Source organism: Lytechinus variegatus, chromosome 13 (genome assembly GCF_018143015.1).
Source record: "Lytechinus variegatus isolate NC3 chromosome 13, Lvar_3.0, whole genome shotgun sequence".
In the NCBI taxonomy this organism is placed as follows: domain Eukaryota; kingdom Metazoa; phylum Echinodermata; class Echinoidea; order Temnopleuroida; family Toxopneustidae; genus Lytechinus; species Lytechinus variegatus.
In genome coordinates this window covers 62,600-87,968 of record NC_054752.1, presented here as the reverse complement: position 1 = coordinate 87,968, position 25,369 = coordinate 62,600, and the positions used below count along the sequence as shown (strand labels likewise).

The 25,369-nt window shown below is 36.1% G+C and overlaps 1 protein-coding gene across 3 annotated transcripts in view; it reads left to right on the top strand.

Moving 5' to 3' along the window:
- LOC121426341 (probable ATP-dependent RNA helicase DDX23) overlaps window positions 1-24,136 on the top strand; it is an 86,680-nt gene extending 62,544 nt beyond the window's left edge. For all 3 annotated transcript variants that reach the window (XM_041622608.1, XM_041622610.1, XM_041622611.1), the window contains exons 8-14: window positions 1,205-1,430; window positions 4,227-4,372; window positions 5,491-5,758; window positions 16,934-17,083; window positions 18,856-19,116; window positions 20,873-21,047; window positions 23,672-24,136. In XM_041622608.1, the coding sequence (XP_041478542.1) occupies window positions 1,205-1,430; window positions 4,227-4,372; window positions 5,491-5,758; window positions 16,934-17,083; window positions 18,856-19,116; window positions 20,873-21,047; window positions 23,672-23,898 (1,453 nt within the window). In that variant the 3' untranslated portion in view covers window positions 23,899-24,136. The remainder of the gene's footprint in view (window positions 1-1,204; window positions 1,431-4,226; window positions 4,373-5,490; window positions 5,759-16,933; window positions 17,084-18,855; window positions 19,117-20,872; window positions 21,048-23,671) is intronic.
- The last annotated feature ends 1,233 nt before the right edge of the window (window positions 24,137-25,369 follow it).

The window sequence follows — 25,369 nt, the reverse complement described above, 5'->3', positions numbered from 1 at the left end:
ACACCTCTTTTCATTCGGTCATTGCTGCTCTAATTCTACATCAAATTTCATGATTGTGGTATCATTGTAAAGGATGAGAATCATTATTTCAGGTCATGTGTTTGAATTTATTCAAGGATTTTGTAATGTAGATGAAACTTTTGATCTAAACTATGCTAAACAATAGTTATTTTCACCTGAAAAAAGGTGCTATTTTTACACTTAATGACTATTGAGCCCAAATGATTTATAGATCATGATAAAGCTGAATATGTATGCTTTAAAATGGTATAGGTTTCAAAATAAGAATTGGTTTAATGGGGTCAAGATCATACTTTTCGTTGGCCAAGTACATAACGCAGCTTGAAACCAAGAATACCACTCTGATTGGTAAAATAGACCACACACTGGCAAATTCCAACGGTTCCAGTGCCTGGGTTCATGGGAAGCTCACACTTCCCATGTGGTAATCTCCTCAAATTACCCATGCCTGTTGTTTTGTGAACCTTATCTAGCCAATCAGAACTCTGGATATCATACTACTCCAAAATTTCAGAAATCTCGTCTTGTACCTTGATGGGAAAAGTGTGATCTTGACCCGATTGAAAGGTGCCGCATATCAAGAGTGACATTGTCAGAAAGTACAGAAGTTCAGCTTTATGGTGATATAGATATCATTGAGGCTCAAAACAAAAAAGTTGTATACAAAATAAACGACCAATATTAAAAAAGGGAAACATTTTACTCTATCTGATGGTGCATTGATATTTCATTTGACTTGAGGTTAAAACAGGTAAATTCTTAGATAAAGAAAATCTCATGAATCACGAGATTTTGGATGAATCATCATATTTGCTCATGAGCATAGGGACCTTTGGTCTGACTGCCATTCCATAGGCATGTCCAGGTCAGTGAATATTAAGAAATAAAAAAAAGATAAAGGGAGGAGATACAGTGTAGGAGTGACTCTGGGCATAGCAACCAAAAACATGGCATGATTAGTTAGGGTTCATTCAAAAGCCTTCCGATGTAGGTATTCCTTGCATTTAATCGCGCTGTAGAGAGTCCTGACCTGGATGCTCTTTGGTTCTGAACAATTTGAACATTAAAGACACAGGTCGTGTTGTATGATTTCAATTGATTTTGTAGAAGATGTACAGGGGCCCAAGAATGATTGTACAGTGTAATACATGTAGATTCATTCTAATGGTCATTACTATTACAGGAGCCGATTAAAGAAGCAGAAGAAAAGAGAAGACAAACAAACATGGGATGAGAGACATTGGAAACAGAAGAAACTAACTGAGATGAAAGACAGAGATTGGAGAATCTTTAGAGAAGACTTCAACATCTCAACTAAAGGAGGTCACATACCATCACCAATCCGATTTTGGGATGAGTATGGACTCCCTAAACATATTCTTGATATTATCAATGATGTTGGTTATAAGGTAGGTGGCTATGGGCTATCACTCCTGGCTGTGTAACAATGGCCATTGTCTCATACTAATACATGTAGTTTTTTGTGTCACCTGCAACTTTGAAAGTTTATGGATCTTATTCATGAAACTTGGACATAATAGTAATCAAGTATTACTGAACATCCTGTCCAAGTTTTAGGTCACATGATCAAGGTCAAAGGTCATTTAGGGTCAATGAACTTTGGCCAAATTGGGGGTATTTGTTGAATCACCATCATACATGTAACTTTGAAATTATGTTTGTCTAGTACATAAGAGTAATCAAGTATCACTGAACATCCTTTGCGCATTTTAGGTCACATGACCAAGGTCAAAGGTCAATGAACTTTGGCCGTAATGGGGGTATCTGTTGAATTACCATCATAAATTTTGAAAGTTTATGGATCCGACTCGGGAAACTTGGACATAAGAGTTATCAAGTATCACTGAAGATCCTGTGCTAGTTCCAGGTCATATGATCAAAGTCAAAGGTCATGCAAGGTCAATGAACTTTGGCACATTGGGGGTATTTGTTGAATTACCATCATAATGTATCTCTGTAAGTGTATTGGTCTAGTTCATAAAACGTGGAAATAAGAGTAACCAAGTATCACTGAACATCTTGTGGAGTTAGAGTAGTTTTTAAAGTCAGCACTGCTGCTATATTGAATCGCATGATGCAGGTGAGACCGCCAGAGGCATTCCACTTGTTAATATGAAAAACTTCACTTCCATTTTAATTAGACAGGGGAGGTACTGATTCAGTGCCCCTTCAACATTTTTTTCAATAAATCTGCAGTGAGAAATTTTTTGACCGCATTGCTCATATATTTTTTACTTTCAAGTCTCACGCAACTTCTGAGACCAAATTTGCAGCCCCCACTTTACATGGTCACAAAATTATGCAACCACTCCAGCTAAATGTTGACTGAATCAATTGAGAAAAATTAAACAATAAACACTGAATATTTAATCAAAATTGGATGTATAAGAAAGTTCGGTCATTTTTGTCTCGCCCACCAGAGGTGAAGGCTAGACTCAGGGATCCAAATGTCTTCCGTCCGTCCGTAACAAATCTAATGACACATAACTCCACAACTAAGTCGCTTTTCAACCAAACTTGGATGGTAGATGGACTTGGGGGACCTGCATGTTATGCTGCAGTCGGAGGTCACATGGTAAGGTCAAAGGTCATTTTCAGGTCAACGTTAAAGTTTACATGCAAGACTCTTATGACACCCAACTCCGCAACCATAAGTCACTTTTCAACCAAACTTGGATGGTAAATGGACTTGGGGGATGTGCATCTTATGCTGCAGTCGGAGGTCACAATGTAAGGTCAAAGGTCATTTTCAGGTCAATGTTAAAGTTTACATGCAAGACTCTGTTATGACACCTAACTCCGCAACTGTAAGTCACTTTTCAACAAACCTTGGATGGCAGACTAAGGCAACTTGCATGATATGCTACAGTCGGAGGTCATCTTCAGGTCAACAGTAAAGTTTTATGTACAAGGCTTTTATAACAAGTGTTATTCCATCCAGTCATTTCACAATGAAGTTTCGATACAATTCTGTTGCGTGCCCTCGCAAATCACAAAATTTCTGGTTATTTTCATAAGTGGGCGAGACACAAAATTAAAAGTTAAAGGTTCATTTATTTTTTTCTTTGAACAGTTATATGCACAACTCAGTGATATGCAAATGACTTATTTGATGCTGGCCCCCACTTACTATTGTATAATATTTCAGTTTTTACAGATTTGACAATAATGACCATCTTGACTGAACCAGAAAATTGTAAAACAATTGTAATTCCACATGTTCAGGGAGGAATAAAGCTTTGCTTCACATGACAACAGCAAAAATTAGAATATCTCATACGATGAAATACAAAAGAAAGAGTTATTGGTGATGTTATCAGTCCCCTCGTTTCTATACCGACCAGGATTGGCATATACAAGTAACTGTTTTGTGATATTAGGGGAAAACTTAAAATGTCTTAACTTTCACATTTTACATCCAGTTTTGATTAAATTGTAAGTGTTATGCTTGTAGGATTTACTCTTTTTGTCTCGCCCACCAAAGATGAAGGCGAGACTCAGGGAACCATATGTCGTCCGTCGTCCTTCCGTTACAAACCTTATGACACATAACTCCACAACCGTATGTCACTTTTCAACCAAACTTAGATGAGGGTATCAAATTTTACCTTTCTAACCAATATCTACAAAAATTTCAAAAATATAATTAATTTCTTATTCATTTTCTTTTCAAATTTCATTTTTTTGAAATTCTTATGTATTTTCCTGTCTTTTCAAACTTTTGTTGATTTTATTGTTTTTTCAATGAACATAGTCAGGAACTCTTAAGATCATAAGCAGCATAAAGTAAATCAATTCAGACTAGCAAAACTAAAAATAATCAGACATGTACACTTGTGATTTTGGTTGAAAACACAATTTGCATAGACTTTGTACACAAAATCACGTTTTTGAACAATTTTGGGTCTGACATGCACTTACATAATGTTGCGTGATTTCGGAACCGCATACCCGGGTGACGCAAAACTGGTCTCAAAAGTTGCGCAAGACTTGATAATAAGAAGTCAGCGAGTAGCAAAGTCAAAAAATTTCGCGCGAATCGCCTGGATAGGGTTAAGCGCTATATTAATGTTACTATTATTATCAGTTCAACTCATTTCAATTTAGCAAAATTCTAGTCATACATGTATCATATGATTTACTCTTCATTTAAACTATACTCTCATTTCAAAATTACTTTTTAGGACCCAACTCCTATTCAAAGACAAGCCATTCCAATTGGTCTCCAGAATCGTGATGTTATAGGTGTTGCTGAGACTGGTTCTGGGAAGACTGCTGCTTTTCTTATTCCTCTTCTGGTATGGATCACTACCTTGCCAAAGATTGAAAGGTGAGCTAAATTGAGTTTTATTTTACATTTAGAATAATGTAAGACTGGATCAATGGTAATAATTACTTCAACACAAGTCAATATCATGTTGTAATATTTACCATAATATGAAATCTTATTGGAATGGTTAGCTGAGTACATACAATGTATTGTTCTTTTTAGCAAAATAGATGTGAGTTAATAGCTTTCTTGAATAATTCAGGAGGCTGAGGAGGCTGTCTTCACAGTAGAAGGGAGGAGCTTTGCAGCAACCACAGGGAAGGATGTTTCACCTGCTTGAAAGGTGCTGAATGAACCAGATTGATGAAGATGAACGAGTAGTATGAACTTGAGAGTGATGAATAAAGATGTTATCAATGTATTCTGGACTTCAGTGATTTAGAGACTTGAAAACTAGTAGCATCCCTGAAATAATGTAGCACAGGCAGGTTTTTTAAGTGGCACATAAAGAGTTAAAGGACAAGTCCACTCAACAAGAAGTTGATTTGAAAGAAAAAAGAAAAATCCAACAAGCATAACAATGAAAATTTCATCCAAATAGGATGTGAAATAAGAAAGTTATGACATTCTAAATTTTCGCTTAATTTCACAAAGCAGTTATATGCACATCCTGGTTGGTATGCAAATGAGAATACCGATGACATCATTCACTCACTATTTCTTTTGTATTTTATTAAGTGAAATATGAAATATTGTAATTTTCTCCTCATTGTCAAGTGAAACAATGATCAATACCTCTCTGAACATGTGTAATTACCATTGTTTAATACTATATTGTTCAGTCAAGCTGGTCCTTATTGTCAAATCTCTAAAAAATAAAATTTTGTATGATTCAAACAATAAAAAAACAAGAAATAGTAAGTGAGGGACATCATCAACTGTCTTATTTGCATTTCACTAATTTGTGCATATCACTGTTTTGTGAAAAATAAGCGAAACTTGAAAAAGTCATAACTTTCTTATTTTACATCCAGTTTTGATGAAATTTTCAGGGTTATGCTAGTTTGATTTTTCTCTATTTATTCAAATCAACATGTTTCTGGACTGGACTTGACCTTTAAGAGATACAAGTCAGAACTACTACACTATAATAATGCTTCTCTTCTGTTAATTGTTAGAGATGATGATGCTGATCAAGGACCCTATGCCATCATCCTAGCCCCAACACGTGAACTTGCACAACAAATAGAAGAAGAAACTATTAAATTTGGTAAACCTCTCGGCATCAGGACCGTTTCCATCATCGGCGGTATCTCACGTGAAGATCAAGGATTCAAGCTCCGCCTTGGATGTGAAATCGTCATAGCAACACCAGGACGTCTCATTGATGTTCTTGAGAATAGATACCTTGTTCTTGGTCAGTGTACCTACGTTGTTCTTGATGAGGTGAGTCTCGATACCTTGCTTTTGATCAGTGTACTAGAATGTTGTTCTTGATGAAGTGAATTTAGCTACTTTGTTCTATACTGTTCTGACACGTAGTTGTGCTGATGAGGTGAGTTTAGCCAAATTGTTCTTGATCAGTGTACCTACGTCGTTCTTGATGAGGTGAGTTTAGATACCTTGTTCTTGACAGTGTATACTGTACTCCTATTGTTTTGTTGAGATGAGTTCACCTACATGTAAATGTACATGTACCTTGTTCTTGATCAGTGTCCCTATGCTATTCTTGATGAGATGAGCGCTCTACCAGCTGCATTTCTTATCAGATCATCTTCAAATGTGGCATGAAGGTCCATTACGGTGAGGCAAAGCCGCCTATTGATTTTGGTGTGGGAGGAGACATCGATGCCATGGTAACGAGTTTTTGTGGAAATAGCAGAGATGTCCTTGTGAGCGCTCTACCAGCTGCATTTTTTCCTCTGATCATCTTCAAATGTGGCATGAAGGTCCATTATGGTTAGGCAAAGTAGCCTTTTGATTTTGGTGTGCGCGGAGACATCGTTGCCATGGTAACAAGAGTTTTTTGTGGAATAGCAGAGATGTCCTTGTGAACGCTCTACCAGCTGCATTCCTTCTCTCATCATCTTCAAATGTTGCATGAAGGTCCATTGTGATGAAACAAAGCTGCCTATTGATTTTAGTGTGGGAGGAGACATCGTTGCCATGGTAACAAGGTTTTGTGGAAATAGCAGATGTCCTTGTGAGCGCTCTACCAGCTTCATTTCTTTTCCGATCATCTTCAAATGTGGCATGTAGGTCCATTGTGGTAAAACAAAGCCGCCTATTGAGTTTGGTGTGAGAGGAGACATTGTTGTCATGGTAACAAGAGTTTTTGTTGAAGAAGCATAGATGTCCTTGTGAGCGCTATACCAGCTGCAGTACTTCTCCGATCATGTTCAAATGTGGCATGTAGGTCCATTATAGTGTGGTTTGGTACATGTATGTATTCCGTAGGACTTTTTGCCAAAATTGATTTTTGGGTTGTTTTGGCTTCATTGGGGTCCCTTAAGACTAAAAAATGATGGGTTTTAAATTTTCAGACCCTTCCTTCCCTTCGTGGGGGTCCTTTTTGGCGCTATATTGGCCTGTACAAAGCCCAATAGGATAATCCATTGTTTTCAACCTTATTTCTCACTTTTCTTCACCAATTATATTTTTAAGTTGTCTGAGGTGTACAAGAATGAATATTTGATAATGTTGTGATGTCAATGTTTTTTTCACTTTTACCACATGGGGGCAGACTTCACGAAAAATTCCCCCAAATTGAAAAATATTACCCCCAAAATGTAATTTTCCCCCTTTTTGGCACAAGAATTAAGACAAAAAGATTACAAAATGAAATAAATAGAATCAGGTGTATTAGCAATATTGCGACTGGTTAACAAAATACATCTAGAATGCTTTATCTAAAGATTTCCAGTTAGATGACCATCCTATATACCAACTATATCCCCCCCCCCTCCACTGACTGGCATGAATAACAATAATATGCATTTATATAGCGCAAAAACTATATATATTCTATTGCACTGCAAGAGCTTCCTAGGTGCTATACATACTATCGGAATAGATACACTGTAGGTTTTTAATTTTATCTTGAAATTATGTAAGTTTGTTGAATTCCTAATGTTGAGGGGAAGTTTGTTCCATAGTTGTGGGGCTGACATCAGAAATGACCTATCTCCTAGTGTTGCTTTAGTCTTGTGTGGGGGTATGTTGCACCCACAAATGTAATAACGCCCACAAATGTAATAACGCCCACAAATGTAATAACACTTTACCCACAAATGTAATAACGCCCACAAATGTAATAACACTTTACCCACAAATGTAATAATTTTTGATCGCCCACAAATGTAATAATGACTTTACCCACAAATGTAATAAATTTGAAGGGATTTGGGGCAAATCCGTTCTAAACTAAAATCCTATAGTAATGCGTTCATATAGCACAAGAGTGCAAAGTCTTTTTTTCAGACCGGGTTAATAAAACATCAAAATACAAGTCCAAAGTCTTTTTCCAGACCCGGTTGTTTCAAAAATTATAATATAAATACAAAGTCTTTTTTCCAGACCCGGTTGTTTAAAAAAATATAATAAAAGTCCAAAGTCTTTTTTTCCAGACCCGGTTGATTAAAAAATTGTGATAAAAGTCCAAAGTCTTTTTTCCAGACCCGGTTGTTTCAAGAATTTTAATAAGTCCAAAGTCTTTTTCCAGACCCAGTTATTTCAAAATTTATAATATAAGTCCAAACTAAGATACGATAATGATATTCCTGTGGAAAAAATGGGAATCGAGCTTAGTCTTGTCTCCAGACCCAGTTAATTAAAACTGGTGGAATTAATGTCTTTGTTGTTGTTTCAACTTATACGGTGTATATTGTGAATATATGCACTAAGAGTAAATTGAGAATCAAGCGTAGTCTTTTCTCCAGACCCGGTTACCTGTTATTTAAACATTATGAATAACAGTTTAAAACAGTATAAAGACCTCATAATCTTATTAATGCTGGATATAGCGAAGTCTTTCAGCCCGACCAATTTTTTTCTTAAAAAAACCCGCTAATATTAAGAATTATAAAAAAATCAAAGTCTAAGACCAAACAAACCTTCAACCTAAGAACCTGTTTTAAAAGAGGTTTAGAGTGTTGTCTTTATTCCAGACCTAAAACAGTTACGAAAAAAAATATTCTAACATAAGACCTTATATTCTTATTCTCGTGGAATAACACGAGTTTTAAAACGTACTCTTTCCTCCAGACCCGGCTATTAAAAAAAAGAAACTGAAAAACTTCAAATCTAAGACCAAATTTCCAAAGTTTCACCCAGTAAAAATATGTCTTTTTTTAAATACTACTACTACCCCTACAAAACATTGTAACAACGCGTGGGTAAAGCAGACATCCTTTCTCCAGACTTGGTTACTATTTGAAAAATAAAATAGTTTTTACAAATATTCTAAAACGAATACCCAATAATCTAATTACTGTGGAACAACGTGAAGACCGATTGTCGAAGATCGACTTTCCTCCAGACACAATTATTTCAGGAATAAAAAAAATCAATAAAACTCAACCCCCAACAACGAATCTAAGAACCAACGATCCTCCAAATTAAGACCATGCATGTAGAAAAGCACATGTTTAGAGCGTTGTCTTTATTCCAGACCCGGTGATTTAAACATGATTTAAACAATCCTAAAAACAAAAGACTCATATTCTTATTCTTGTGGAATATTATGCTTAGTCTTTCGTCTGGACCCGGTTATTTAAAAGATAAAGAAATATTGAAAAAAAAATGACAGCTGAGACCAATCTTCAAAATTAAACCCACTTAAAATGCTTGGGCTTAGAGTGTTGTCTTTACCCCTCACCGACGTATATTATAATTTTTGGAACGACCAGGTCTGAAAAAAGACTTTGGACTTGCATTATAATTTTCGAATTAACCGGGTCTGGAAAAAAGACTTTGGACGTATATTATAATTTTGAAACAACCGGGTCTGGTAAAAAGACTTTGGACGTATATTATAATTTTGAAAAACCGGGTCTGGAAAAAGACTTGGACTTGTACTGTAATATTTCATTAACCGGGTCTGGAAAAAAGACTTTGAACTTTTGTGCTATATATATGAACGCATTACTATAGGATATTAGTTTAGAACGAATTCGCCAAAAATCACTTCAAATTTATTACATATGTGGGTAAAGTCATTATCACATTTGTGGGTAAAGTGCATTATTACATTTGTGGGTAAAGTGTTATTACATTTGTGGGCGTTATTACATTTGTGGGTAAAGTGTTATTACATTTGTGGGCGATCAAAAATTATTACATTTGTGGGTAAAGTGTTATTACATTTGTGGGCGTTATTACATTTGTGGGTAAAGTGTTATTACATTTGTGGGCGTTATTACATTTGTGGGCGATTATTACATTTGTGGGTGTAACAGGGTACTTGTAGTGTATCTTGTGAGATACGTAGATGATGGTCATGAGATCGGGATTTCAATTTCAAGAGATCTGAGATGTAACTTGGGGCCTGACCATTAAGACCTTAAAAACTATCATTAGGATCTTAAATGTGATTATTTGCCGGACAGGTAGCCAGTGTAATTCTCTCAATAATGGGGTGACAGGAGAGAATTTGGGAAGACAACATATCAAATGTGCACATGTGTTTTGCACTCTCTGCAGTTTGCTTATTTGAGAATCGGGTAATCCATAGAGAACACTATTGCAATAATCCAATTTACTTGTGATACAAGCATGAACAATAGTTTTCATGGTGTCTTGATCAAAAAATTTGCGGATACGTCTCACGTTATAGATCATAAAATAAGCGGATTTACAAACATTGTTGTTTTGTGATTCCATGCTTAAGTGGGTATCAAAGACTACACCAAGGTTTCTGGCTTTATCTGATGGAGTTATAACCGAATCGTCAACAGTTAAAGGGATCATTTAACTTTGTGAGCAACTGATTTAAAAAAAATCTCAAACTGAGACGAAACATATATATGAGTGTCTGTATTTGTCCTCAAAAACCCTGAAACAGACCACAATATAGGATGAAAAACTCTAATTTAGATACAAGAAGGATTGAGAGTCTCTATTTTTGGTATCAACATGTATATTGAAATCTCCAACTGTCATTAAAGGAACATTGGAAAGTAAGTGACTCTGAATATAGACACGGAATTCTGATATAAAACATGATACAGACATAGGGTGCAATTCTGAGTATGGAGGCCTATATATATATTTATCAAGTATAACTGATATGATTTACATTCAATTCAATTCATGAGATCTGGTACTCAGCAAATTCAAACGATGATTTCTCACCAGCAGATGCTTGCAAGGCATTGATTGTTTCTCTAAAAACTAGTCCAGTTCCCCCACCACGGCGGTTGCATCGAGGGTGATGAATGAACTTATATCCTGGAGGAACAAATTCACTCAGACTTGTAGAGTCACTGTCCGTTAGCCAGGTTTCTGTCATAGGGAGAAGGTTGGCGTTACTGTCACAGATGAAGTCGTATATCAGTGATGATTTGTTCATGGAGCAAAGAAGAAGCTGTTCCGGTGATCATGAGAGTTTTGATTGTCGCAGGCTGTTTCTCCTCTTCCTCTTCTTGTTTTCTTCTGCTGAATTCCATAGTCATGTATGGCGTCCTGAACAGACGACGATAATGGAAAGTTTATGGATCTCCATTGCGAGAGTTCAGTAGGAGAATACTGGATCCTTCGCTGGAGACAGGGGACCCTGTGAGTGATAGATGATCGTACAAGTTCATCACAATTTTCCGGTCCAGGGTTCGGATTTACGTCACCTGCATGAAGCAGCTCTTAGGAGCAAGAATGTCAGCTAGAAACTTTGAGTTATAAGCAAAAGAACTCAAATGTGATACAATCGGATGTAGCGGAATATCAGGTTTTGGATCAGTAGGGCTAGATCCAATTAACTCAATGCAATAGACATCGGTATCCAGAATAACTCTGGCACCCTTTGCCTACTGGCAAATAGAAGACTCGTATTCCTTGAGCGATCTCAAGGCTGTGTGCATACCATGAGTAATGTTGGGTTTGGACGGTTCAGCGGAGGAGAGAATAACATTTATCTCTCTGTGCACATAGCCGTCGGTTTCCAAATCAAGACAACGGATGGAGGATTCCACTTTCGCAATAATCTTTGTAGGAGAACATGCTTCGGGGCCATTTAAAATTTAAGCCCCCTTGTAAGCATCGAACTTTCATTGGAAGTCAGTTTGCACTTAGACAAATTGACGACCAAAGAGCTAAAATGGGCATTCACAGAAACATCCTTACCCTCCGAACTAAATCTTGCGTTTGATCCATTGTGAGAATTCTTTATCTTAATTCATGGTCTACATTGTAATTTAGCAATTGGATAACAAGATACATGTATGACACAGATCTACAGCTGAGATTTGGTTAATAAGCACATCTTGCAATGAAATTATCAATACTTGCTCTAGAATATTTGTTTCCTTCAATATAAGCATGAAGAATATGAGTTGAATAAACATAAGAAGCATCACTCCGTAAAAAGTTAAAATTAATGTTTTGACATCTTTTGGCTTCCTATAGTTATAACCGGACATTAGAATACTGCCATGGCATCAAAATCACACAATCAATCAAATAACAATACTGGTGGGTGTGTATATATTTTTCTCGCATTTGTATAATTTGATCCATACATGTCAGGTATCTAAGCACTTGCTTTGATCCAGCTGGGGCATGGTGGCTTGTCTTGTTCAAAACTCATCTACACTCGACAAAGAATCTTTAGTGGGGTCGAAAATCTGTTTATCTGACGGTCAGTTGAATCGGAGTCGCCCTCCACTAACCTGTCTCTGCGGTCTAGTGGTTACGGCACCAGCGTTCTAAGTTGGGGGCCTGGTTTTGATTCCCGGCAGAGACATTTTTTTCAGCCTCACCAATGTTTCCAAGGGGAAGATAGCACCTTCATTCATTTCTTTCACAATATACAGTGCGTATCAAAAAAAGTTTACACTTTGAAAAAGCCCTAGGAATTCAAAAATATACAACATGTGAGTAATTTTTTCACATATAATCGTGGGTTTAGGTCTCATCTATCCAATGAAAGTAAAAGTTTTGACAGAAAGTTACACTTCAGTGAGCGCTGTCCATTTTTGTAAAGCTCACAGAAAGCCGTTTGTGCAGAAATGCTCTTTTTCACGCTAAGTCAAGGGGAAAGGGCGAAATCAAACATACCCTGCGAAACATTTCTCATACATTTCCCTTGCACTTTTAGTTAATTGAAATAAAACGGATACATTCAAGCATTTTGTAACAATTTTGCCACCCAAATTGAAATTTCAACATTTAGTAAGCACAACATTTACCTTTTTTGTGCCAGCTGGATCTGAGGACATGACTGAATCTCAACAAAAGTTTATATCAGACATCTCCAACATTTTTTCACTGAGTTTTTATCATTTAAAGTGGGTTTACTTTTCATTTTTGTCTCACCTGCGAAGCAGAGTGAGACTATAGGCGCCGCTTTTCCGACGGCAGCGGATCTCAACAAAAGTTTATATCAGACATCTCCAACATTTTTTCACTGAGTTTTTATCATTTAAAGTGGGTTTACTTTTCATTTTTGTCTCACCTGCGAAGCAGAGTGAGACTATAGGCGCCGCTTTTCCGACGGCAGCGGCGACGGCGGCGTCAACATCAAATCTTAACCTGAGGTTCAGTTTTTGAAATGTCATCATAACTTAAAAAATATATGGACCTAGTTCATGAAACTTGGACATAAGGTTAATCAATTATCACTGAACATCCTGCATGAGTTTCACGTCACATGACCAAGGTCAAAGGTCATTTAGGGTCAATGAACTTTGGCCGAATTGGGGATATCTGTTGAATTCCCATCATAACTTTGAAAGTTTATGGATCTGATTCATGAATCTTGGACATAATAGTAATCAAGCATCACTGAACATTTTGTGCAAGTTTCAGGTCTCATGATTAAGGTCAAAGGTCATTTAGGGTCAATGAACTTTGGCCGAATCGGGGGTATCTGTTGAATTACTATCATAACTTTGAAAGTTTATTGGTCTAGTTCATTAAACTTACACATTAGAGTAATCAAGTATCACTGAACATCCTGTGCTCATTTCAGGTCACATGACCAAGGTCAAAGGTCAATGAACTTTGGCCGAATTGGGTGTATCTGTTGAATTACCATCATAACTTTGAAAGTTTATGGATCTGATTCATGAAACTTGTACATAAGAGTAATCAAGTATCACTGAACATCCTGTTCGAGTTTCAGGTCACATGATCAAGGTCAAAGGTCATGTAAGGTCAATGAACTTTGGCCATGTTGGGGTTTTTTGTTGAATAACCATATATCTCTTTAAGTTTATTGGTCTAGTTCATAAAAAGTGGACATAAGAGTAACCATGTATCACTGAACATCTTGTGCGAGTTAGAGTAGTATTCAAAGTCAGCACTGCTGCTGTATTGAACCGCGTGATGCAGGTGAGACGGCCAGAGGCATTCCACTTGTTCATTTAATACATGTACTTGTTTCTCCACACTTTTCCCAAGCTGATTAATGATCAACAAAATGAAAATCAAGCCTAAGCCATTTCATGTAAATCACAACTCAGGGTTAAACAGATATCGTCTCGTTGGCCTCGGTGTGTGGGGAAGTGGGGTGGGGCGCAATGCACTCTTTGAAGTGTTTTGGGCAAGGAAACAAGTTTGAAAAGGTGAAAAATATCTTCAAATCAATTTTACTAGCTAAATTCCACGTTTTCTTCATGATTAAGGTCTAATTTTATTTGCCTAACTATTTCAAAGTTTGTGCAAATCATTTTTCACTAAATTTTCAAAAGTAAATGGTGCTCACTCAAGCAGAAATATTTTTTTACAGTTTTATCGTCATTTGCTTAAATGGATCTGTACCAATGTTAACATGATGTAAAAATCTTCAGGATGTTACAAATGTATAATTTTACAGGATTTTATCGAAGTGTAAACTTTTTTGATACGCACTCTATATATACATATGAATATATATAAATATATTGCGACTGTGTATACCTTAAATTATGGGGAGGGGTTCTGCTCAAATTGCCCCCCCCCCCTTGTCCCTTGGTGAATTTTGTGATGTGTTTTCACAGATTCCCTCCAGTTGTAGAGTGTTGAGGAAATCAGACAGTTAGCCTGTACAACATCTTCATTTTATGAAATGATTAATATTCAAGCTTTATTTTAAATGAACAGAACTTTATTTCCGGATCATTTGCTGTGATTGAGGGAACAAATTACAGAGCAGATGATAAGCTCTTCACAGATGTGATTTTTTTTTCGAAATTCAGGTACAATCGGCTAAATAATTTTTTGTCTGTCTCGCCTGCATAGCAGAGCGAGATTATAGGCGCCGCTTTCCGACGACGGCGGCGTCAACATCAAATCTTAACCTAAGGTTAAGTTTTGAAATGACATCATAACTTAGAAAGTATATGGACCTAGGTCATGAAACTTGGACATAAGGTTAATCAAGTATTACTGGACATCCTGCCTGAGTTTCAGGTCACATGACCAAGGTCAAAGGTCATTTAGGGTCAATGAACTTTGGGCAAGTTGGGGGTATTTGTTGAATCACCATCATAACTTTGAAAATTTATGGATCTTGTTCATGAAACTTAGACATTAGTTTAATCAAGTACCACTGAATATCCTGTACAAGATTCAGGTCACATGACCATAGTCAATGGTCATTTAAGGTCAATGAACTTTGGCAGGTTGGGGGTATTTGTTAAATTACCATGCTAATTCTGAAAGTTTATGGATCTAGTTCATAAAACTTGGACATGAGAGTAATCAAGTATCACTGAACATCCTGTATGAGTGTCAGGTCACGTGACCATGGTCAAAGGTCATTAAAGGTCAATGAACTTTTGGCCGTGTTGGGGGTATTTGTTGAATTACCACCCTAACTCTGAAAGTTTATGGATCTAGTTCATAAAACTTGGGATATAAGAGTAATCAAGTATCATTGAACATCCCCTGTGAGTTTCAGGTCACAAAACCAAGGTCAAAGGTCAGTTAAGGTCAATAAACTTAGGCCATGTTGGGGTAATTGTTGAATTGCCATCATAATTTTGAAAGTTTATGGATAGAGTGAATGAAATGTGGACATGCGTGTAGTTGACAAGTCTTAGTCACAGCTCAAATGTCATTTATGGTCAATAAACGTGGTATTATGTCATTATATGAATGGTGTTTTTGTGAATGATTATTTTATAGTAGTTTTTGTCACAAAACCAAGGTCAAAGGTCAGTTAAGATCAATAAACTTAAGCCATGTTGGGGTAATTGTTGAATTGCCATCATAACTTTGAAAGTTTATGGATAGAGTGAATGAAATGTGGACATGGGTGTAGTTGACAAGTCTTAGTCACTGCTCAAATGTCATTTATGGTCAATAAATGTGGTATTATGTCATTATGTGAATGGTGTTTTTGTGAATGATTATTTTATAGTAGTTTTTGTCTCACCTGCATAGCAGAGTGAGACTATAGGCGCCCCTTTTCCGACGGCGGCGGCGGCGTCATCAACATCAAATCTTAACTTAAGGTTAAGTTTTTGAAATGACATCATAACTTAGAAAGTATATGAACCTAGTTCATGAAACTTGGCCATAAGGTTAATCAAGTATTACTGAACATCCTATTAGAGTTTCATGTCACATGACCAAGGTCAAAGGTCATTTAGAGTCAATGAACTTATACCATGTTGGAGGAATCATCATCAAAATCTTAACCTGAGGTTAAGTTTTTGAAATGTCATAACTTTGATAGTTTATGGATCTGATTCATGAAACTTGGACATAATAGTAATCAAGCATCACTGAACATCTTGCATGAGTTTTATGTCACATGACCAAGGTCAAAGGTCATTTAGGGTCAATGAACTTTGGCCGAATTGGGGATATCTGTTGAATTACCATCATAACTTTGAAAGTTAATGGATTTGATTCATGAAACTTGGACATAAGAGTAATCAAGTATTACTGAACATCCTGCTTGAGTTTCACATCACATGATCAAAGTCATACATGTAGGTCATGTAAGGTCAATGAACTTTGGCCATTTTGGGGTTTTTTGTTGAATAACCATCATATCTCTGTAAGTTTATTGGTCTAGTTCATAAAAAGTGTACATAAGAGTAACCATGTATCACTGAACATCTTGTGCGAGTTAGAGTAGTTTTCAAAGTCAGCACTGCTGTTATATTGAACCGCGTGATGCAGGTGAGACGGCCAGAGGTATTCCACTTTTTAAAGTTAGCACTGCTGCTGCATTAAATCGCGTAATGCAGGCGAGACTGCCAGAGGCGTTCCACTTGTTTTTTGTATCCTTGCTTCAAATTGAGTTTACTCATGCATAAATGAATAATCATCCAAGTTATATAAGATGAAAGAGGAGATTCTAAATCATTGGTAGTCTTTGGGTTTTTTTTCTCTGAGATGTACTGTATGTTATCTCCTACTACTTGAATTGAAAGTTCTTTTTTATCAATGAACATTTGATATCTTTCATTTACCCAGGCTGATCGAATGATTGATATGGGTTTTGAACCTGATGTTCAGAAGATTCTTGAATACTTACCAGTGACCAATCAGAAACCAGATACAGAAGAGGCAGAAGATGCTACCAAACTTCTTGCAAACTTTGCCTCAAAGAAGAAATACAGACAGGTGAGCTAAAGGTTTAGTAAACAGAAAGCTTTGACCTATTCACTACTGAGATACACTACCTGGTTGAGTAGATTAAATGCAATGAATGCCAACATGCCATCCCAAACATAATGAGCTAGTTGGAAAGATGTACGAACACTACAAATTTTTCTGATCAAATTTCAACAACTAATCTTGAAGAGTAACTTATAACATTCACTCAAAATAAAAGCATTTCTCTTTGTAACAGCGCAGTAAGCATGCCCACTGCTTGAGTGAAAAGGAAAATCCAAACCATGTTTTCTCTTTACCCAAATGATATTCTGTTCCATTGATTATAAAGATAGTTCTTATATGGAATATATTTTGTTCAAATGAAATAAATCATCATCTTAGAGCTTGTATGGTCTACTTTAGCCCACAATATTATGTTGGTGTCAAATCACTACCTTAGTCACTACACTATCATTTTTAGCTCATCCGGCCCGAAGGGCAAGATGAGCTTATGCCGTGGCGTCCGTCGTCTGTTGTCCGTCCACAATTTCAAAATGCTACTTCTTCGCCATTTCAAGTCCGATTTCAATTCTGTTTGCTTTAAATGATAGGACTAGGTGGGGGATTCAAAACTTCTACACAGAATTTTGAAATTCATTAAATATGCTAATTTATGCGCATTTTTCAAGTTCACAAAAAATTCTTCTTTATTTGTTGACCCATTTTTGCTTCCATCTGGTAGACCTTCATGAGGTTCACCAAACTTCTACACAGAATTTTGAAATTTTGACCAGAACAATTTCTATGGTAATTTATGCTAAATTAATTCATGCAAATTTTTAAAAATTCACATCAAATGCTTTTTCTTCTTTGTTGACCGATTTTGATTTTTTTTTTCCATCTGGTAGAACTTTATGAGGTTCACCATACTTAACACAGAATTTTTGAAATTTTCAGTAGAAAACTATGCAAAATTTATTCAGAAATCACAGAAAATGCCTCTTCATTTGTTGACCGATTTTGATTTTTTTTCTTCCATCTGGTAGAACTTCATGAGGTTCACCAAACTCCTACACAGAATTTTGAAATTTTCAGTAGAAAATTATATATGCTAATTTATGCAAAATTTATTCAGAAATCACAGAAAATGCCTCTTGCTTTATTTGTTGACAGATTTTGATTTTTTTTCTTCCATCTGGTAGAGCTGCATGAGGTTCAAACTTGTACAAAAAATTTTGAAATTTTGTCTGGAAAATTATCTATGCTAATTTATGCAAAATTCATTCATAAATAAAAAAAAAATGTATTTTCTTTATTTGTTTGTCAATTTCAATTTTGTTTGCTTAATATGATAGCTCAAGATGGTGATACAAAATTTCAACACAGAATTTTGAAATTCATTAGATATGCTAATTTATTCATATATTTTCAAAACTCACAAAAATTACTTATTTAGTTGATTGATTTAGATTATTTTTGTTCCATCTGAGAGCTACATGAGGTTCACCAAGGTTCTACACAGAGTTAAGAAATTATGACTAGAAAGTTATTTATGCTTAATTTTTATGAAATTTGTTCGTAGATGCTTCTATGTCATTTCTTCATCAATTTCAATTTTATATCCTCAATTTATGTCACCAGTATGATTCACTGGTGTCAACTAGGCTAAAATTAAAATTGTGTTAGATTTCGTTGCGAGATGCCAGATGAGCTCCACATCATTGATGTGCTAGTTCATTATGCTATAGATTGAAAAATGTGTGTAATACTAAATAATATTTCCTATTTTATTAAACCAGACTGTGATGTTCACGGCCACCATGCCTACGGCTGTAGAGCGTGTAGCACGATCTTACTTGCGCCGACCTGCAGTGGTATACATTGGTTCAGTTGGCAAACCTGTTGAGAGTGTACAACAAATAGTTTACATGACAACCAATCAAGAGAAGAGACATAAACTAATACAGCTTCTTGAGAAGGGTATAGATCCTCCTGTACTTATCTTTGTCAATCAGAAGAAGGGTGTTGATGTCCTTGCAAAGAGCTTAGAAAAGATGGGCGTAAGTTGATATCCATTGCTTCTTCCGTTCTTACACTTATCTCATTAGTTTGGGGAATGGCGTATTTAAAAGCATTCTCAGGGCTGAAAATTGTATCAAAATAAATGTAATAAAACACTGAAAATTTCATTAAAATCTGATAACAAATAACAAAGTTCTTGAGTCTTAAAGATTAACAACATTTTTTAAATCATTTATATGCACATCCTCATGAATATGCAATAGGTAGGCTGATGATGTCATATCCCCATTTTTTCTTCTTAGGCCTATTCCATGGAAGCATGAATATTTTTATATTGTCATGTATATGTGTATGAAATATATCTGTGGTAACAAAATAGGGTATACATTACATCAGTTTTTTTATTTTTTTTGTTCTTGGACAAAATTTGAATAAATATGACTTCATGATAATAATATTAATAAGAGAGTGAGGATATGACATCATCAGCATGCTCATTCCATATTCATGAAGACATGCATAAAACTGTTTTACCAAAACAATTCAAAACTTTAACCTTACAAGAACCAGGTTGTTTGGACCCATCTCACAGCCGGGAAGGGCCAGATTCCGCTCAATCAGTTCAATCAGTAAAATTTGAAATTATGATACATTCAATTTATGAATTTTGGCTAAATACACAGTTTGCATTGAATGTGTACATGAATTCACATTTTTGAGCTGTTTTGGGTCAAACCTGCACTTACATGTACATAATGTTGCATAATTTCGTAATCGCTTATCCAGGCATCATAAATTTGGTCTCAAAAGTTGTGCGAGATTTCAAAGTAAAAAGTCAGCGAGCAGCGCGGTTGAAAAATTTTGCACTGCAGACTTTATCGTGAAAAATGTAGAGGGGGAGGATTCCTCCCCCAGGCCTTATAGGGTTAATATGTTTTAACTTAGTTATTCCTTAGGGATTATGAAACTTTCAATGTTTTTTTTAATGATTTAACTTAATAAATTTGTTCAAATCTTAATACTTCCCCTTTAGTTGTAATAAGATTGGGCTTTTTGAGATATATTGAGGATTGTGGGGAGGGGGGTGAGGCACAAAAAAAAATATTGGTTGTCCTCGGCAGACCGTTCAATTTTTTTAAAATCCAATATTGGCCAAACTTATGTCAAATCAATGACAAAATGGGGAAAAAAAACCTTCCCAAAAAGTTACAGAAATTTCACATTTTACGTCTTTATATTCATTAAATGGCGATCTGAAAACAAAAAGAAAACAGACTGGAGATAGAACATTCACTGTTGCATCCTCAATGGAATGGAACAAGCTCCCTCTTGCAATAAGACAATCCCCAACAATCAAGTCTTTTAAGAAGTCACTTAAAACTCTCTTGTTCTAAGCAATTGCCTTCATTTAATATGTCATTCTGATTTTTGTTTGTATCTTTTATATGTTAATTGAAATTGTGAGCGCTTTGGGCCATTTGGGAAAAGCGCGTTATAGATATTGAGTATTATTATTATTTTCCGTATTTCCTTGATTTTAATTGGAGGTTAGTTGGAAACTACCGAAAAAGTAAGAATATTCACCTTTTTCGAGTCAGAAAGATCAATTTATGATGGTACACTAGGTAAATATTGTAGTCCCACATGAATGTAGAATGTTTAAATAACATTTGACTTTCCAAAAAAATTGTCTTGCATTTCCATTCCAAACACCACTGCCTGGTCATTTACTCAATTTTATTCCTACAGTATTCAATGAGATTCATTATAAAGATTTTTCTCCTTGATAACTAGTTCAATGCAACTACTCTTCATGGAGGTAAGAGTCAAGAGCAGCGTGAGTATGCCCTGGCATCCCTGAAAGCAGGATTGAAGGATATCTTAGTAGCAACGGATGTAGCTGGTCGTGGTATTGACATCAGGAATGTTTCTCTCGTCATTAACTTTGATATGGCCAAGAATATTGAAGGTAAGATCACAAACACAATACTATTTTATCTATTCTTAGGTGCAATATCAAGCTGCTGTTTCCAGCTCAATATACATTCAAGGAATTAAAGATGATGATAATATTAATAATATTAAGAATAATTGTTATTGGATATGGGTCCATCTGGTTGGGTAAAAAAAATTACAAGATGTCCAGTAATGTAATTTCAGTGAAGTACAATTCAAATGTTGCTCAGATTTGGTGTGAGGAAGGTCTCCTCCCATTCATGTTTGATCTTGAAATCTTTTCTGGATTTGTTGTAGTTCAACTCAACTTTTTACCAACATTAGATGGACATCACATTGACTTTTTGGTATACTTTTTCAAATTTTTCTTGCTCTCTCATGCATAAATGAGGAATCATGCAAGTCATACCACATGAAAGAGGTTTTAACATGCAAATGCAAGTTTTAACATGCAAATGCATTACTTCGCCATGTGCATTTATTTTTTTACAGCTGATCCACTCACTGCCTATTAATTAAACCAAAATGGTTCTAGAAATTATTTTCATTGTGAAATAAGCCTTGTGGCATCTGATATTAATCGTTGTAATTCCCTGAATTACTGCAATGTTTGGTTAAAATATCCAGCAAAAGAAAAAGGAGTGTACCACATTCAAAATTTGACTTGCAAACTCAACCCATATTTTTGCCACCATTTTTTGTCTCACCTGCATAGCAGAGTGAGACTATAGGTGCCGCTTTTCCGACGGCGGCGGTGTCAACACCAAATCTTAACCTAAGGTTAAGATTTTCAAATAACGGCATATCTTAGAAAATATATGGATCTAGTTCATGAAACTTGGCCATAAGGTTAATCAAGTATTACTGAACATCCTGCTTGAGTTTCACGTCACATGACCAAAGTCATAGGTCATTTAAGGTCAATGAACTTTGGCCAAGTTGGGGGTATTTGTTAAATTACCATCATAACTTTGAAAGTTCATTGGTTTAGTTCATAAAACTTGGACATAAAGAGTAATCAAGTATCACTGAACATCCTGTGCGCATTTCAGGTCACATGACCAAGGTCAAAGGTCAATGAACTTTGGCCATAATTTGGGTATCTGTGAGTGTTGAATTGCCATCATAACTTCGAAAGTTTATGAATATGAGTCATAAAACTTGGACATAAGAGTAATCAAGTATCACTGAACACCCTGTGCAAGTTTCGCATCACATGATCAAGGTCAAAGGTCATGTAAGGTCATTGAAATTTGGCCATTTTAGAGGTAATTATTAGATTGCTGTCATTACTCTCAAATTTTATAGATATAGTGTATAAAATGTGGATATAGGGGTAATCAAGTTTCACTGACAAGTTTTAGGTCACATGATCAAGATCAAATGTCAATGAACGTAGTATTGTTTAATTATATGAATGGTGTTTTTTGTGAATAATTATTTGATAGTAGTTTTCAAAGTCAGCACTGCTGCTATATTGAATCGCGTGATACAGGTGAGACTGCCTATCTAGGCCGGGATATTTTGGGAATTCATATGGCTTTGAAGGGGGGGGGGCTCCCAGGCCCCCCTCCCCCCTTTGAGGTCTCGACCACGTGATCGCGCCAATAATTGGCACACAGGTTTTTCAGGTCAATGTTAAAGTTTACATGCAAGACTCTCTTATGACACCTAACTCCGCAACCGTAGGTAACTTTTCAACCAAACTTGGGTGATAGATGGACTTGGGGGACCTGCATGTTGTGCTGCAGCCGGAGGTCACATGTTAAGATCAAAGGTCATTTACAGGTCAACGTTAAAGTTTACATGCAAGACTCTCTTATGACACCTAACTCCGCAACCGTAAGTTACTTTTCAACCAAACTTGGATGGTAAGTGGACCTGGGGGACCTGCATGTTATGCTGCAGTCAGAGGTCAAATGGTAAGGTCAAAAGTCATTTTCAGGTCAACGTTAAAGGTTACATGTAAGACTTTTATGACACCTAACTTCGTAACGGTAAATCACTTTTCAACCAAACTTTGATGGTAGATTTACTTAGGGGACCTGCATGCTATGAAGTGTTGGGAGGTCACATGGTATGGTGAAAGTTCATTTTGAGGTCAACATTAAACCTTATGTGCAAGACTTATGACAAGTGTTATTCCATCGCAGTCATTTCGCAATGAAGTTTTGATACAATTCTGTTGCATGCCCTTGCAAATCACAATATTTCTGCTTATTTTCATAAGTGGGCAAGACACAAAATCGCTTTTGCCTTGTTTTTTAAGAAAACAAAATTGAAGAATATGTATGATGATGAAGAGTCGAATTGACTGGTTGCCAAATAATAAGAAGACCCCCCTCCCCCCATTGTTAGAGTGATTGTTCCCATGGAAATGTGCTGTATTCACTTTGAGTTATACAGCAAGAATATGAAGAATTAAAGGGCCATTGCATTTAACCAACTATATTTTCTGTTTTGTATTGTAACAGATATTTTGTTTACCCTCCCCTAATCTACACCCATCATACAGGGTGAACAAATAGTAACATTTATTGGGTAAATGTTTGTTATCCCCTTTCATACTAGACTACACCCATTGTATAGGGTAAACAAATAGTAACAGTTATTGTGTTAATGTTTGTTTCATGCTAGACTACACCCATCGTATAGGGAGAACAGGAAGAGCTGGTAAGACTGGTACTGCTGTTACCTTCCTAACCCAAGATGACAGCTCTGTATTCTATGACCTTAAGAATGTCTTGATGTCTAGTAACAATTCATCTTGTCCACCTGAGTTAGCAAGCCATCCTGAGGCTCAGAACAAACCTGGTACAATCATGCAGAGGAAACGAAAAGATGAAAAGATATTTGTCTCCTAATGAGTGGAAAGGTCAGCAGACTATTTATTCTTTGGAGATGATTGACAGATGAATCACCACATGACTCTTTACTTTGATCCTGCCTTACATTGTGTGATTGAGTTAGACAGACTCTTAATCAAAATTGCAATAAGATTGTAACTGGAATACACGTAGCTGACTAATACCCCTTTCATATTGCGCTTTTCACCGGCGAAGTTCGCCAGCAAAGGGGAAAGTGTCAAGTATGAAAGGTACACAGGAGAACTTCACTGGTGAACATCTCCACCTCTATAGAGGTGAAAAGGCCAGTATGAAAGCAAACCGGAGAACTTCTCTTTAATGACATCAGAGGTCAATTTTTTCTCTCCCGTAGTCCTGTACCGAGATTCCGCGTGCGATAGTTGCAAGCTCAGCTGAATGCTATGGTCAAGTAGATACCCTCAAATATAATTTTTTTACTAACAATATTTATTAAAAAGCAATTTTTACACGTATAAAAATGTGCTAAAATATAAAAACAAGGTGATATTGTTTGTTTTTCTTGTAATTCTTCCAAAATATGTTGTAATTAGTTTTTTATACCTTTTATAATAGGTAAGAAGTAATGTTTACAATTTTCTCTCATTTGTTCTGCAATCGCCAGTTTACTTTTGCCGGGGAAGAAATGTCAGTGTGAAAGGGTACATTTTTTTCCGCCGGGGAAGTGAGGAATGCGAGGCGGAGAAAAATGAAGAGAGCAGTATGAAGGGGGTATAAGGTGAAGAATTGTTTTACCAATTATAAATATTGATTTTTAGCATTTAAGTATAGAAGAGGCTGGGCCAAATAGGTTGTCAAACTTACTGTGTGACATCACTGTTATTCTCTGCATTTTTTACCTCGCCTTAAGCCCATGAAGATGGGGGGGATGAATCAGCCATGTCTTCTTAGGGTTAAGGCGATAAATCCACCATGCAAATTTTTTTGACCGGGTTGCTCACTGACTTTTTACCTTGTCTTGTGCAACTTTTAAGACCAAAATTGCGACCCCTGGGTACACGGTTCTTTAGGATGGTGGCTGTGTGTTCATTTCCTCGTATTTTTTTTAATGCGAGTGATCCCTAAAAAGACTGCACTATTTCAATGCTCCCTTAACGGGGTTGGGCTGATCTTGGCCACCGATCACATGATCATGACGAAAAATCAGCACACCCGTTGCCCTTGGCATGATTCACAAAATTGTAAGGTCAAATCAAAGAATCTCATTTCTAAATTAATCATGCATATTTTTGCCAAAAATAAAAAAGTTTGCTCTAGTTATCAAAATAAGGACCATAAAATGATAATTTTTGTTCACAGACTCTTTGTAGGATTCTGATCAAATTACTTTAAAGAATTACTTTTTTTAAAATTCAATACCACAATTATTTTTTGTATTTTATTGTTTTCTAAATGTCTTTAAAATATCTTGTTTTTTTTTTTTTTAACATTGTTTTGTCAATGGTGGTTG